The following is a 16,227-nucleotide window of genomic DNA, read 5'->3' as shown; positions in this document are numbered from 1 at the left end:
TACAATAGGGTTCTTGTAGGCTACTCACCAAGCTGGATGTGCATATCATGTATGAAGTTTAACAAAGATGTACTTTTTGAGTTATGGTGTTTACAAAGTTTGACCTCTGTTCACCCCAAATGACTACTGAACTTCACAGGAAACAATAGGGGTCTTGTTCTCAATAAGACTGATTCACATAGCAAGTATGAAGTTAATCCACCATGAATTGTTTGAGTTAAAGTGTTTACAAGAGTCACATACACACACACGCACGCCATCACCGTAACATAGATTCCTTCTGCCTCTGGCAAGGAATAAAAGAAAATATCAAAGTATTCTCACAGTGGTATCCACAAAGACCTTCATGCAGTGGTGTAGGAAGGTACTTTTGAGTGGGGGGGGGGGGCTGAAGACTGACGGCCAGCCTGGGGGAGGGGTCTAAGGGGAGGGGGTGTCCCCTCCCCATTGGAATTTTTTGCATTTCCAAGTGGCCTCAGATGCAATTTGGTGCAATATAGCACACTTCAACACCCACTCCATTTTGTAAATAATTTTGCATTTTCACCTGGCCTTTTGGAAATGAAAAAGGGGATTTCTGACTTGCGAAGCGGGGGGCGGAATGATACTTCTGCCCCCCATATTTTTCACTGGGGGGCTGGTGCCCCCAGCCCCCTGGTTCCTATGCCCTTGCCTTCATGCAATGTTATCTATGACAAGTATTTAAAACATTGCATTTAAACATGTTATTGAGAGTGCATAAAGTATTTTGGCTGTGGCCTTTGAAGGCTAACAGCATGCTAGACTAGGTAATTCAGTCACTCTGACTAATGTTTCTCTGCTGTGTATATGTCATCAAGCCAAACTAGCATTTCATCCTATCGTATTGAATTGTTACTTCAAATCAGAGGATGTAAGAATGATCACCAGAGGGCAGCAGGAAGGGAAGGAGTTCGGACGGGGGGGGGGGGGGGGGGGAGACATGGATTGCTGCCTGGTGTTGGTACTCCAGAGGGCAGCAGGACAGTAAGGAGTGTGGGGGGGGGAGACCCAGAGGGCAGCAGGACAGTAAGGAGTGTGGGGGGGGGAGACATGGATTGCTGCCTGGTGTTGGTACTCCAGAGGGCAGCAGGACAGTAAGGAGTGTGCGGGGGGGGGGGGCAGACATGGACTGCGGCCTGGTGTTACTACCTTGTGAATTAATCAGTCCACTCAAAGGAAGACATCCAAACAAGGAATGTGAGTTGATTACTACCAATCATAATAAGTGTCTTTATTAAATATATTATAACAGAGGAATAGATGGTTCACCATACAAAAGGTTGGCAGTATTTGAAGCTTAACAATATTATCATTATTTACATTTATAAGCAGAGTACTTGTGGATGTAGAAGTTAGTTTCAAGCGCGCTGTGACCGTACACTCTAGTCTTCATAGAAATTTCTTGTAAGGTCACATTAATTTCCAGTAATTAATTTCCATTAATTATCTCCAGCCTGGTAGATAACTTCCCTTGCTGGCTGTTGATTTGAGCTGACAGTCTCTTGTAGACTAGAGGTCTGGTAGAAGAAAGAAAAAAACAGATACAAAGATTTAAAACTAGAAACATAACTCTAGAGATAAAGGTGCGACATATATTGGCTATAAGAATGACTCCAATCACCAGTATGTACAGTGCATACGTTGGCTGTAAGAAGGAATCCGATCACCAATATGTATACAGTGCAAACATTGGCACCTCTTTCAGCTTGATATAAAACTTTTGTCTAAAGAATATTGCCAATCCTGTTTGTGCCTTTGACAGGCTTCCACTAATGCATTCTGCCAAGTGCCAGTGTACATTTATATTGATTGTTGGTGTTTGTGACTTTGGGTACTTACTCTCCAGGGTGGTTTTTCTTCATATGAGTCCCATAGGATGACCTGTCCTTCCAGGATTTATCACAGATGGTACACTTAAATGGTCTTTCATTTGTATGAGAGGCTTCATGAACCTCACGAGAATAATGTCGAGTGAAACCCCTGTCACAATGTCTGAGGGTGAAGCGAACAGTACATGATAGTTAGTTATTGATCACAAAATGACAACAATAGGGACATGTAACATCAGTATACAAACAATGTAGCATGGTTAAAGGTACCTTAGTGTGTGTGGTTGGACAGAGAGTTTGCTCCAAATACAACTGTAATGGATCACACTAAAGACAAACTCCTTGATTTCTTCACCAAATGAATGTTGATGAGCCTATTAGACACTCAACACTTCATTGCCACACACTTTAAATTATTAGCACCAAGTGGCAAGTACCTTGGAAAGGGTATTAGAAGTTGGTATTTAGGTTAAATTGGCAAGCACAGCCAGGGAGACTTATAATTTGTACACTCATTTATTCTTAAGTCAGCCTGTTCCTGGTCCGATTCTATTGTTTTCTTCATCCCTTTTCAAAAGCCTAACCTATTTACTTTCAAAGAGCCCAAGTATGATACTACACATAGGAAAGGACATTACCTGCATTTGATTGGTCGTTCACCTGTGTGCGTTCTTACATGGACGGTCAGCGTGGTCTTACTGGCGAAACATTTACCACAAAAATCACACTTATGATCTTTCTGGCCTGTGTGTAATTTCATGTGGGAATATCTGGACATGTTAGCCATCACTTTACCACAGAGTTGACATGTAAACATCTGGTTTTTGTGTCGACTTAGGTGAGCACGCAGGCTTTTGTCCAGTACAACCTTTAGACATATTTCGCAGGTAGACGTGCCTGGTTGCCCTTCCTTCAATACTTCCGAGTGTCGTCCCCTTCTACTTGGTTTGACTGCAGTAGGGACGTCAACGACATGATCGCCATTATGAATGGCCTTTGCGTGAGTTTTCAAATCATCCAGATTTTTGAAGTGTTCCCCGCACTTGCCACACTTCTCCACATGAATGGCAAAGTGTTTCCTTTCGTGTAGAGTACGTCCATACATTGTTTTGTACTGCATATCACAATACCGACAATTGAAAGTTCGCTTGGCGTCGTGAGTTTCACCGTGGTGCCTGAGACCCTCGCGACTGTAGAATCTTTTGCCACATACTTCGCAGACATTATTTCGTTCTCTGTCTGACGTATGAGTCTGCAAGTGCCTCTTCCTTGTACCTTGACTTAAGACCTTTCCACAATACTCACAGAGGTAAGCTTTAGTGCCATTATGTTCCAGTTCGTAACGATTCTTCTTCTCATTATCTGACCAAAATAGAAACTTTTCTTTGCGCTCCTCTTCTGTGAGGTTCTTAATGACTTTGACCTTTGCCTTCGATGATCTGCCTATCGACAAATCACAAACTCTTGGTGTCAAATCTGATTCGGGAATGCCCGTTTCTGATTGCGATGCCAGGATGCCACCCAAAACTTTCATAACTGCTTCTGTCGAATCAGAGCTCGTTGAAGAAGCTGGTATCACAACGTTCTCTACATTAGAAATATCGATGAAAGTATCCATGGTGCCATGAATTCTCTTTGAAGTATCACTTAACAAAGTCTGTTCTCTTCCTGCATTTTCTGCTTCCAGGTTTGACTGTTCCAAACATTCATTAGCACCATTATTGTTTACAAGTTCCTCCCTCTGTATGCTGTCAGCATCAACAACAATATTGTTTACAAGTTCCTCCCTCTGTATGCTGTCAGCATCAACAACAATATCGTTTACAAGTTCCTCCCTCTGTATGCTGTCAGCATCAACAACAATATTGTTTACAAGTTCATCCCTCTGTATTCTGTCAGCATCAACAACAATATTGCTTTCAAGTTCCTCCCTCTGTATGCTGTCAGCATCAACAACAATATTGTTTACAAGTTCCTCCCTCTGTATGCTGTCAGCATCAACAACAATATCGTTTACAAGTTCCTCCCTCTGTATGCTGTCAGCATCAACAACAATATTGTTTACAAGTTTCTCCCCCTGTATGCTGTCAGCATCAACAACAATATTGTTAACAACTTCCTCCATCTGTATGCTGTCAGCATCAACAACAACATTGTTGTCATCACGGCAGTCGTCAGGGAGACCTGAAGCTGTTGCACTCCCAGGATGGGGAATTTCTTCCTCCAGAGAATCTATTTCCTGTTTCTCAAACTTGTCTGCTTTGGTCTTTCTCTCTGTATCTAATCCTAAAGCAGATGCAGGATGATCCAGAGAGGAAGAATTGTCTGTCTTTACCAACACATCTGAACTCTTTGAAAACTTTCTCTTTTTAACTTTCCCTCTCTTTGACGTTTTGTGAAGTTTGCTTTTCTTCTGTTTTGGTCGCGGTTGCCGACCATCCGTTGAAGTCACTTCCCTGGTTTCATCTGACAAATGGAGATGATCGGCGAGACTGATCAGATGATCCACAGAAGCACAAGTAACAACATCAGCCACCTCCAGAGCATGAGCAAGATTAGATGCTCGTTTCGTATATACTGTCCTTCCTTTGGCTTGGACACTCGGAATTTCCAAGTGAAGACCCTGACATGGACATGTAACCAGGAGGGATTCAACAACGTTCATGGCTGGATTCTCCCAGGTCACCAAGACAGGTTTCTTACCCCTTAGTACCTTTACTTCCACTTGAATTGCACCCTGTGAAGATAGGTACAATGATAACATGTTACTTTCCACTAGCATAAATGCTATGCAACTAATTAAATGTTACAATTAGATGCACAATGATATGAATACACCAAACTCATTGGCATGCTGAGACATTGAACCTATTTGTAAGTGCATATCCAGTCATAAAATCTGTTGAGACGATACATATCTTTTCCATTGTATATATCTGTACCAGATGCATCTGTATTAGAAGAAACATACATCATTTTTCCCAAACCTCAGACTTGATGATTTAACTATGAAAACTTACAGTTTAAGTATATTTCTTTCATTTTACTACATGGTGGTAAGTTGTTGAATGGAATACATACCATTTCTGTTTGCTGGTGGTACTGTTGCAAAGATATTATTAGCACTGAAGGAGAAGCCTACACACTGTACTCTTTTTAGAAAGTACCTGAAAGACAAAGTCAAAACATTATCAAGAATGGAAGAAAGTCAGAGCTATCATTAATAACATAGTTAATGTTTCAACCCAGACTTCTAGCATCTACAATAACAACAACATTCACAGTTTGTTACTCAGACTGCTTTCATTAATATAGTTTAGTAAATGTTTTCAGCCCAGAAAACTTTGAACGACCCCTAGTGTATAATGGTACATTTGATTGATGTGTCATACCGATACATTTTAATCACAAGTAGGCCTACTAAGAATGAGCAGATTCTATCTTGAATCTTGGTACAGGATTAAGTTAGGCCTTCACTTGACACTGAATATGTTCAATTGAGAATTGTTTCAGACGTTTGACCACCATTCAGTAACTTTTGCAGTTCGCAGTTAGAAAAGGCTGACTTTAATCGAGCTGTGTTTTTGCGTGTCTTTGGACGGAGTTTGATCGAAATTTTTCATTAACTCGATAAGTAAATGTCCTCCCGATTGACCAAATTTTGACTAAATGCCGGTTCGCATAATCTGTTCACTTGCGTTACCTACTGTATCCTGCTACGTTAGGCTAAAACTACATTAGACTAGGCCTAGGAAACAATCGATGCGTAAAGTGGGACAGACAAGCTGAAAAATTATACGTAAATAGCAAACATTGGCTGAAATCCCAAATGCTCCCTACTTACCTTCGCCAACTTTCAATCTCAATTCCTGCTGTCGATACAACCAAACAAAGATTGTAGGCCGGGTCTTGATGCAACTTTAGAAAGTGTCTAGGGTAGCTAGTAGTGCTTATTTTGTATGGAACGCCAATTGAAAATCGAACTTCAAAGGAGCACATAACATAACTCTGGTGTTGCAACAAATCCGATTCATGATCAAACTTTTCTTCGAAATTCTAAAAATAGAGGAGTCAGTAGAGAACATTGACAGCGCAGCAAAAATTCCAAATGCATCTGGTAAAGATTCTGTAGAACATTTACCTCGATTGCATAAGAGACCACCTACTGTGATTCACTTACTGGATCAATGAAAAGTTTAGTTGTTCAAAATGTTTTTTTTTTCAATCTGTTATGACTTAGGAGCAAGATATTGCGATGGTATTTTCAACTGACAGAGTGGAATATTTTTCTCTTCAATATTAGATTTACAGTGTATAACACCAGAACATCCCTTGCATTGATCTGTTAAACTACACTCAAAATTTGTAATTTTCCAAAGGTACAAGTTTCAGGCGCGTAGCCAGGAATTTGCCAAGGGAGGGGCGAAAATGTAGGCAAACTATCAGAGCCGTAGAAACGGCATTGCAAACTATCTAAGCGTAGCGCCACCATGATTGGCGCGAAGCGCACAAGAAAATTTAGGCTAAAAATGCCTCCCAGATCGCTGGAAATGGCACTTCCCAGGCCTTGTAAGTTGCATCTTAGCATTTTCTCTTTTGAAATTACTAGCGATATCATAAAAACTTTTTTTTTTTTAAATATGCTCAAGGGGGATGGGGGCGGCTGCTCCTTTCGCCACCCCCCCCCTTGGCTACACGCCTGACAAGTTTTCAAGTGACATGTTCTAGTTACCATAAGCTGGTTGATGGTTTAGACTATTATGGCACTTTCAAATTTATGAGCCATTATCATAGGCGTAGGAGTTTTTTTTGGTGAAAATTCGGGCAATATGCTGAGAAATTTTCGGGCACCTACTGAAAGAAAGATAATTTGCAATGTGTTTTTCAATGGTTAAAGTGATATTATTATTATCATTATTATTGTAACGACTTCCCCAATAATTATAACCAATATGGAAGGGTAATAACACGGCAAATGATTTTATGTTATTGGCATGTGATGTAATAACCGATGCATGTCTATATGATATGCACATAAAGATGTTGAACTCGCGCGGAGCGCGAAAATTTTGGTTATATTTTTCAGGCAACTTGTTACAGCCCCCCCCCCCCCCCCCCAAATCAAATTGGGCTCCTACGCCTATGGCCATTATTATATAGATTTTGAGCTAGAAGAGATGAGGGTGGGTGAGGGGAATGGGAGAGAGGTGGTAAGAGACATTGGGGTGTGTCCAGTAATGCAACATTGTACGAGAACTATGGAAATTCGTTTATGCTATTCTAAATAAATTGTAGCTACCCTAAACAAGATTTAGCCCAGTTTTCAAGTCATTTAGACTCTAAATACAAAACCAGTACTTATTGGGACTTCAACTTGATGGATTAGATGTTGTCATCTATCTCAACCGAGGTAAACATATTCGGCAGTAATGGGATTCAGTCACATCTCATTTTATTTAGCCGTTAGATTGAATCCGATGCATTTGTTCCCAATAGCAGTTAAAGAGGGGAGGGGGTGGAATGGGTGGGGGAGGGGTGGGGAGCAATGACAGCTGCATCCATGGACTAATTCTGGTGAGGTCAGAGGTCGAGTTATCAATTTTGAGATGTCTAAAACAAAGACAACCAAAAATTTTAGTAACCATTCCATTATAATATTTCTTTTGTTTCCATTTATTACGGAGTAAGATATGCAAATTCATGTCTGCATGCATTTGGAGACTTCACAATCCCACAGTTCTCCAAAAAAAAAAAAAAATTAGAACCCATCCTTCCACAACATTAATGTCACTACTTTCCACAGTACTCAGAAATTATAAAAGGTTTAATACCCATCCTTCCAAAACATAAATGTCACTACTTTCCACAAATCAGCACTGGATTTTGAAGCATTGAGAATGAGAGGTACAGTATATTTTAAAAGAGTTGGTATTAAAGCAAGCCACATTCTTGACCTGGAGTGAAACATTTCATGGTACACGTATATTTGCTGTTCTGGTTGACAATGAAATAATATACACATAATGAATGGTTATGAGTGCAATAGTGCAAATATTTCATGAGTTGAAATATGGAATGTTCCATTCAACGATGCGCAGCCGAGTTGAATGGAACAAATTACATCTTTCAACGAATGAAATATTTGCACTATTGCACGAATGCAAACCATTCATTATTTGTTTTATACAACACCGTCAAATTTGGATATAATTGGATGTAAAATGCACTCATGCAACAGATTGTTTTGTACAGACAGGTTTCTCTGCTCTCTTACCATTGAAAAAAGCAAGGGCATAGGAACCGGGGGGGGGGGGGGGTTTCTGGGGGGGAGGGCGCCAGCCCCCCCAGTGAAAAATGTGGAGGGGCGGAAGTATCATTCCGCCCCCCCGCTTCGCAAGTCTGAAAACTCCTTTTTCATTTCCAAATGAGAAAAAAATCTCATTTGGAGCACCAAATTGCATCTAAGGCCAGGTGAAAATACAAAATTTAGTTTACAAAATGGAGTCGGTGTTGAAGTGTGCTATATTGCACCAAATTGCATCAAAGGCTACCTGGAAATGCAAAAAAATCCAAAAGGGAGGGGGACACCCCTCCCCTTAGACCCCTCCCCCAGGCCGACCATCAGTCTTCAGCCCCCCCACTCAAAAGTACCTTCCTACGCCACTGGAAAAAAGTGCTATCAAAAAAGTATAACCCACAGTTCTATTTCATAGAGTGGAATAGAGTGGATTTTGCATGCAATCAACGAGCAATTGACCAATCAAATGACCAGAATACAATTAGGTGTTGTATAATACAGAATAATGAAACTCATGAAGGAGCTGATCAACCTGTATCAAAGCGGTGTTCAATTAGGAACCTATTTTGGAATTGATATGTCCAGTTTTGGTATCAAGAAAATGGTAGCAAACAATCCAACATATCAGAAATTATGAAAATGGAACGTACCAAGTTTATAAAGTATTCAATAAGCAAACAACTTAACAAAATGGAGGAACAAGGTTCAGCTATACAATAAAGGAAACAGATCGAGTCAGCAAATATTCTTACAATTAGCAATCGTCAAAAAATATTTGAAATCTATTTGTCTGGGTTATACTACAGTATTCTACACAGGTAACAAAGTTGTCAAGAGGTAGAATAGCAGTAAACACACCCTGGAGGAACTCAACACAGTTTGGCTTATAAGTTAGTAGTAATGATTACACTGAGTACATTGCAGGCTGATCTGTTCATCAGTACACTGATAGCTCTTGTAAGGCACAATAGTGTTGATATCTCTGCATCCCCAAAGTAGAAATCATTCTGCAATTGATGGCTGAAGTTCAATCCCCTGAGTCTTACGTTCGCTATTAATCTGTGCTGAGAGTCGTCTGTAGTAAAGAGGTCTACAAGATAGGAGAGAATAAACAGATTATATACGGCCATGTCACACAGATCATACTTGATCGGATAGCTTGAAGAGCCACACTTTGAATCTGTCTTCATTGACACTGGTGCTCAAAATTAATAAACATAGAGTTAATATGTCCGGTGTAATATAAATATACATATATTAATACACAAAATAAATATAGTTTGTACCACCTGAAAAACTGTTAGACTTACATTTATCTAGATCTCCCCACCTCCTGTGGCTCCCCTTCCCCCCCCTTTCCGAAAATAATATATAAATAAACACCCCCGTTAGAAAAACCATGAATGATATTAAAAGAGAGTAGTAATAAGAGGACACACATGTTTGACCAATGACCAATTTTTCAACGTATTATCAAAGTCCAGTTGGTAGAATAGTGTTTCATATTGTGCTACAAATTTCTTTTTTTATAAAAATTTTGAAAAACCTATAACTTGAACAAATCAGGTGTTAAAAAAGCAAGTAATGGAACTAAGGAGGAAGCTTCAATAAATTCCCTGAAAGGTCACAAGAGCTCTTCCTCTCCCCATCAGCTGCTCCTTATACTAAAGTTAAATGATTTCTTTTCAGTTTAGAAACTGGAATCTCAGCTACTTACTCTCCAGGGTGGTTTTTCTTCATATGCAACCAATAAGATGACCTGTCTTTCCAGGACTTATCACAGATGGTACACTTAAATGCCCTTTCCCCTGTATGAGAGGCTTCATGAACCTCACGGGAACTATATCTGGAAAACATTCTGTCACAGTGCCTGAAAATTAATATAAAGAAATATTCTATCAATATTAGAAGAAAAACCTGGAGCTTAAAGTAGTAATATTCTTTCACATGGATTACAGATATGTTGTTAATACCAGAGAGCTAATTAGACACGGTAGAGAAGGTAAGTTCACTGACTCATATCCTAAATCTAAATGAATCTCTTGGAGGAAGATTTAATTGTCCTCACCTGCATTTGATGGGTCTCTCACCAGTGTGCACCCTCAAGTGTGCTACCAAAGCTTGCTTAGTAAGAAACTCCTTTGTGCAGACGTTACATTTGAAATCTTTTTTGTTCTTGTGCATTCTCAAGTGGTAATATCTTGTTGAAAATGCCATCACTTTGTTACAAATTGAACACGTGTACATCTTGCCCTGATGCACCAGCATGTGAGCTCGGAAGGAACCAGTGCGCAAGACTTTGTTGCAAATGTGACAGGTAGTTGAGCCAAACTGGCCGTGCTTCATCGGAACAGATGATTTACGAGTGTAGCCGCACATCTTGGGTTTTCTTTTCCCCTTGACATTGTTATCACAGTGACCACTAGCTAAATGAATCTTCAACTCGCGATTACTTTTGAACTTACGTTCACAATTCTGACATTCTTCTGGGTAAACAGCAAAATGAAGGCGCTCATGGATGGTGCGTCCAAAGAATGACTTGTAACTTTTGGGACAGTAACGACAAGTAAACTGTGCCTTATCATTGTGGACTTGTAGATGGTTTTTTAAGGCACTCTTCAAATAAAAGCCTTTCCCACATTTGTCACATATCAAATTTCTTTCCCTACCTTTCTTGTGAATCTGCATATGTTTGCTTAAATTACGTTGGCCAAAGATTTTACCGCACTGTTCACAGAGACAAGCATTCCCAGACTCCAAGGCAGCTTGGTTTTCTCTCTCAGAGTCTGACTGGAATTTGAACATCTTTTTCCGTTCCTCTTCTGTGAGGTTTCTGATAAATGGCACTTTAGTTCTTGGTAATTCATTTGGTGTTGTGGTTGTTGTTGGTAACGTATACATGGTCTCAGGGAGCACTGGAGATTCACCCATCTCTGGTGCTGGGCACATGTCCATGATGCTGTCAATAGCTTTCATAAGTGTTTGCTCATCAGAGAGAGAGGATGACACTGAGCTTGGGAAAGCAGATGACACAACTACAGCTCCCTGTATGTCTACAAATTGAACTGTGTTGTTATCTGAGCTGCCAGTAGTGACTTTAGAACCCTTGTGACTTGCAACAGCCTCATCTACAGAGATAATTGTCACAGGGTTGCTGGTTTCGGCTGACACAGTGGCCTCTAAAGTGACTTCATTACTTATTTCTGGTTCATGAGTTGTCTCTAGGTAAGCAGAGTTTGCAGTTGGGATGACTGAAGCAGTAGTTATGGACTCAGAATGTCCATCATTCCAAATCTGGTTTTGTTTTAAACTTTCATTTAACAAATCATCTTGAGGTTGATCATGCGTTGTGATAACCTGTGTCTCAGGTAGAATTTCATTTGGCACATCACACTCTGTTCTCCCAACTTCAACTTCTCTTGAGGTATTAACCTCTGTAACTTCCTCACTGGAATCAGGGTCAACCACAAAGTCCTTCCCTGTGGGATACATCTCTCCATTGGATGTCACATCCAATAGACCTTCTCCAATTTGTTTATCCTTAGGAACCACTGGTTCACACATCTCTTCATCAACTGTTGTAGCTGCCTCCATAACTTCGCTGTCATCTTGTCCACATGGGGATGTTGAAACTTCATCAATTAATGTTGCAGCAGATGGCTCATCTTGATTGCAAACAACTAATTGTTCTTTCTGTCTCTCTAATGATTCCTTTTGTTTCTGTCTATTTCTTTTCCTTCTTATTTTCTGTCTTTCATATTTTGTGAGTAGTTTCCATTCCTCCTTCGAGTACTCCCGATCTACCCCCTCTGTCTCGTTTAAATCAATATGGTTAGCGATACTCTCCAGAGGGTCCATTGAAGCATATGTCACAACTTCAGCCTTCTCCAGTGCATGAGCAAGATTAGACGCCCACTGCTGGCTGCCAGAAGTCAGAGCTGTTCGATCCTTTCCCTTGGCCTTGCCGTGACGTAGACCAAGGGCCTGACAGGCACACGTCACCAAGACACACTCCACAGACTTCTTAAGAGGATTCTCCCAAGAAAACAAGATGGGTTTAGCACCACTTAAAATTTTGACTTCAACCTGGATGGCCCCCTGCAAAAATAAAGTTAGCAATTAAAAACAAATATTGAATTTTAAAAAAGTTTGCAGTTCAGTCAAAATGGAGGATACTGTACTTTGAAGTGTTTTCCAGTCCAATGGATGATTTCAAACTGGACATCGTGTATTATCATTTATCAAATGATTTGCATGAAGAATGTAAAGTTATGATGAATCTATACAGAAAGCAACCAAAATAGTTACAACTAGACACTATACAAAACACAGAATGTAATGAAATAATGGTAACAGCTACAGTTTTGAGATGTAGGCCACTGTACACTATTGACCACACATAGTATATGTTGAGTTGACACAGGATTTGTTAGGACTCTTACTAGTTTTTATCCTCACCTTTTCAAGGCAATCAAATGACATGGCAGTATATTACTTTCAACACCCTGCTTTGATGTGCATAATAGACCTAAAACTTAGAGGAGACCTTCATAAAAAAACAACTTTCAGTTTCATCCTCAAGGTTTTAACATCTGTGACCTATGGCAGCTTAAAGTGCCATCAAGATAAATGTAAGAATAAACTCTACTTCGTTAACCTTTTTCATAAAATTTATGAGATCAGGAAATGTACAATAATCAGTTTCCATCTCATCATTTTTGTTCAATTTCAGAAAATTTTTAAACTACAGACTTGGTAAAACCTCAAGTGTAACTTAATATTTTGCAGAAAATTGTTGAAATGAAGAGATGTAATAAGTTGTCATTCCAAGATTTTTCATAAAATTGTCAACTTGTACACTTGGAAAGATGTCAGCATTTTAACATATTTCATAAAATTAATGACAAATTGCAACTATTTGACGCCTGGACTTGAGTTAAGCTTCTGTTTAAACCTGTCCATTGCCTACACATGTCGTGACTCTATTTTAAACCACGTTTCTATCATTTACAGCAGTTCAAATTGTAACCCAGACATCAGGAACCACCACTTAGAACCAATGACCACCATACAATTTGTTTACAGCAGTTCAGAACTGTGACCGGCCCAGACATCATGTACCACCTCTCAGGACCAATGACCACCATGCAATTTATTTACAGCATGCAGGTGATTGGAAATAGGCAACTACAGTATGTGTATATCCACACATATACAATATTTACTGTACCTTACAAAATTTAAGGTACAGTAAATGCTATATCCACACATATACAATATTTACTGTACCTTACAAAATTTAAGGTACAGTAAATGCTATATCCACACATATACAATATTTACTGTACCTTACAAAATTTAAGGTACAGTAAATGCTATATCCACACATATACAATATTTACTGTACCTTACAAAATTTAAGGTACAGTAAATGCTATATCCACACATATACAATATTTACTGTACCTTACAAAATTTCAGGTACAGTAAATGCTATGTTAACATGGAGATCAAGATACATACATCCAAAATGCTTTTTCTTTGGTCTGGGTGAAACATTAACTCAATGACAATTTTCTCTAAGAAAAGTAAAAGAAATGTGAGAATGTGAAAAGAGACATGATATGGATACCTACCATCTTGATAACAGTAGGTCAGTTCTGTTGATTCAGCTGATAGTATGATAGCTATTCCAGGTACCAATTCTAGAGATGCATCTCGGCGGATTGCAGCACTGGGTTTTGTATGGTCTGAAAGATTCAAGCACAATACAGATTGTATTACAACTTCAGGCTATTTTACTGGCTAAATACTGACCAGTGGATTCCACTCCTTGCCAGTAGAAAAAAGGTACTTGTGTTATTCCTGGCAGCCGATATGAACAACATAAACGCATTTATTATCAGTAACAATGACCGGTCTAAGAATAGGAGTGATTTCTGTACCTAGCATAGTGCACCCAGTATTACTATTAATTATTATCAGCAAATATTATTTGTCTGCTCCCATAAGCTGACTGATGTGTGTTATAAGTTAGCTACATGACAGTGGAAACTTGACTTTAGCCGGTAGTATTTTATGCACTTGCTCGTTTAACAAGTGGCTATAAATTGTAAATTTGTAGACCAGCTGTACTCACTGGTATTACTTGCATAGCCTAAGTAGTGTATCTGCTACCTATCTATATATTTTCTAACTTTTAAAATACTGCGCTATTACCAGTACTACGTATTTCACATATCACCATAAGAGAGGCATTTTGAGGATCTCAAGCTAAGTGTTTTGGTGGTCCTATGTTTTCAAATGCTTAAAAGGTTATGAGAAAACCTCATCCAGAAACGAGTATTTTGTCCACAATAACAATCCAATGCAAGAACGGTAAAGGTTGCTGAAATTAAGTGTTAATATTCATTTCTAAGTTCAACATGCTGCTTTCCATAATTCATTACAGGCTATATGATATTATCAAATGATCTGGGTTGCCTTTATTCAATTACTACAAAGTATGTTTGTAGCCTAGTTTTGCATATATAATCACAGCTTAACCTAGGTTGAATTATATATCTCTATGAATGGTAGGCCAAACTGGAAAAATTGAAACTAAAATATCCAGGCATATACTAGTTATCTGGAGACGACACATGAAGTCCAGGGACTTTCCCAGAAATCAGGGACTGTCCCCAGAAATCAGGGACGTTAGGTTTTAAACCATATCTTTGGATCAATGCACATGCTAACTAGACTATAGTAATGTTGTTAGAGGTGTTCCTTGTTTCACCAATCAGCTTGCATACAATACCCCATAAAATAAGGCTCTCTCAACTTTCAGGCCTAGCCTACTGTATACTACGTAGCCTTCAATATTGTACATCACGATTCAATGTTAATATGTGAGAAGAGAACAAATCAACGGTAACTTTTCACTGTTTATTACTATTTTATCCAGAGTTATTTTATATTTAGAGAATGTGCCATGATCTGTTAATTGTATGGGCTTTGTAAATTATAACCTAACTTTTAATCAACCCCCAGGGAATGATCCTAATAACCAACTACAGCAGATACGCTACCAGCCCTGCATTAACCAAAGCCAATCCACCAAATACATAGCCTAGCCTCATACTGTTTTCTGACTGCACCAGTATGTCACTCCATGGCCCCCCCCCCCCCCCGCCCTCTCCAATGAGGGTTGCAACGAACTAGCATGTTACTACTAGCCTTGACTATAATAGTTAATTTAGGCCTGGCCTAACTATGCCCCTTACTGTTCCTCCTCAAAACCGTACTTGTCCAGAGCGTTCTTAAACCCACTCACACTACTTGCAAGTACAACTTTCTCAGGCAAACCATTCCATTCATTTCACAACCCTATTAGAAAAAAAAGATATGCCGAATATTAATCCTACTTTGTAACTTCTGGAGTTTAAGACTGTAAGAGGTTAGTCTTCCAAATTACAGGTTTCCACGACGACGTCAATTTGATCCTGTTTCATTTCATGATTGGACGTAAGTTTTCAAAACCATGGATATTCTACAGCTTACCGAGATGTACCACGAAAGTTACATCATATAGAGAATAGCACACCACAGCATACATATATATTACACATCTATACAAATGCTATGACGCAATTTCCGTAACAGCCTAGGCTATGCTGCAACCATGTTCATCTTTTCCCGTAAACTATCATAGCCTGGGTTAGTAAAATAAGCACAAACCTAATGAGTTGGTCTTATCCTTTTATCAATGCAATTTCAAATATGCGATGTCAGTAACAAGGAGTACACAGTCAGACTTTATGTAAGGTGATTCTTGTTATAGCTCTATGGAGATTAGCCGTACCTATGCTGTATAGGACCAAAACCTAATCGCTAACTCTATTTGTGTAAAGAAAATGGCGCTTAACACGCTATTCTATTGCGCACATTTATATGGAAAGCCAGAAATGCAAAAATTAAGTATGCTTTGTGATGCGAATGTACGTGAACAATCAGCGAACACCATTGCCTTGCACCGGGTTTAAAGTTATGGGGGTTCAATTCTAAATTCCACCGACTTGATGTAGAGCCTCATGAAGT

The 16,227-nt window shown here is 39.3% G+C and overlaps 2 protein-coding genes across 5 annotated transcripts; both read right to left on the bottom strand.

Annotated features, from left to right (window-relative positions):
- Positions 1-1,219: 1,219 nt before the first annotated feature.
- On the bottom strand, positions 1,220-5,834 carry LOC139956766 (uncharacterized). Its single transcript, XM_071955227.1, has 5 exons — positions 5,695-5,834; positions 4,932-5,017; positions 2,489-4,587; positions 1,861-2,013; positions 1,220-1,538 (listed from the first exon to the last, which is right to left on the bottom strand). The coding sequence occupies exons 2-5, from the start codon at positions 4,932-4,934 to the stop codon at positions 1,451-1,453; spliced, it is 2,343 nt and encodes a 780-aa protein (XP_071811328.1). The 5' UTR covers positions 4,935-5,017; positions 5,695-5,834; the 3' UTR covers positions 1,220-1,450.
- Positions 5,835-7,484: 1,650 nt separating this feature from the next.
- On the bottom strand, positions 7,485-16,054 carry LOC139956720 (uncharacterized). Of its 4 annotated transcripts, none has more exons than XM_071955222.1 (6): positions 15,868-16,054; positions 13,785-13,898; positions 12,330-12,428; positions 10,217-12,246; positions 9,866-10,018; positions 7,485-9,238 (listed from the first exon to the last, which is right to left on the bottom strand). In XM_071955222.1, the coding sequence occupies exons 3-6, from the start codon at positions 12,384-12,386 to the stop codon at positions 9,151-9,153; spliced, it is 2,328 nt and encodes a 775-aa protein (XP_071811323.1). In that variant the 5' UTR covers positions 12,387-12,428; positions 13,785-13,898; positions 15,868-16,054; the 3' UTR covers positions 7,485-9,150. The 4 variants fall into 4 exon arrangements, with proteins under 4 accessions (XP_071811323.1, XP_071811324.1, XP_071811325.1 ...); XM_071955223.1 differs by lacking the exon at positions 15,868-16,054 and adding an exon at positions 15,555-15,819; XM_071955224.1 differs by lacking the exon at positions 12,330-12,428 and having other exon boundaries at positions 7,487-9,238; positions 15,868-16,052.
- Positions 16,055-16,227: the final 173 nt, after the last annotated feature.

Source organism: Apostichopus japonicus, chromosome 2, assembly GCF_037975245.1.
Source record: "Apostichopus japonicus isolate 1M-3 chromosome 2, ASM3797524v1, whole genome shotgun sequence".
NCBI classification, from domain to species: domain Eukaryota; kingdom Metazoa; phylum Echinodermata; class Holothuroidea; order Aspidochirotida; family Stichopodidae; genus Apostichopus; species Apostichopus japonicus.
The sequence above is the reverse complement of the archived record's forward strand: the minus strand, read 5'-3'. Positions and strand labels throughout refer to the sequence as shown.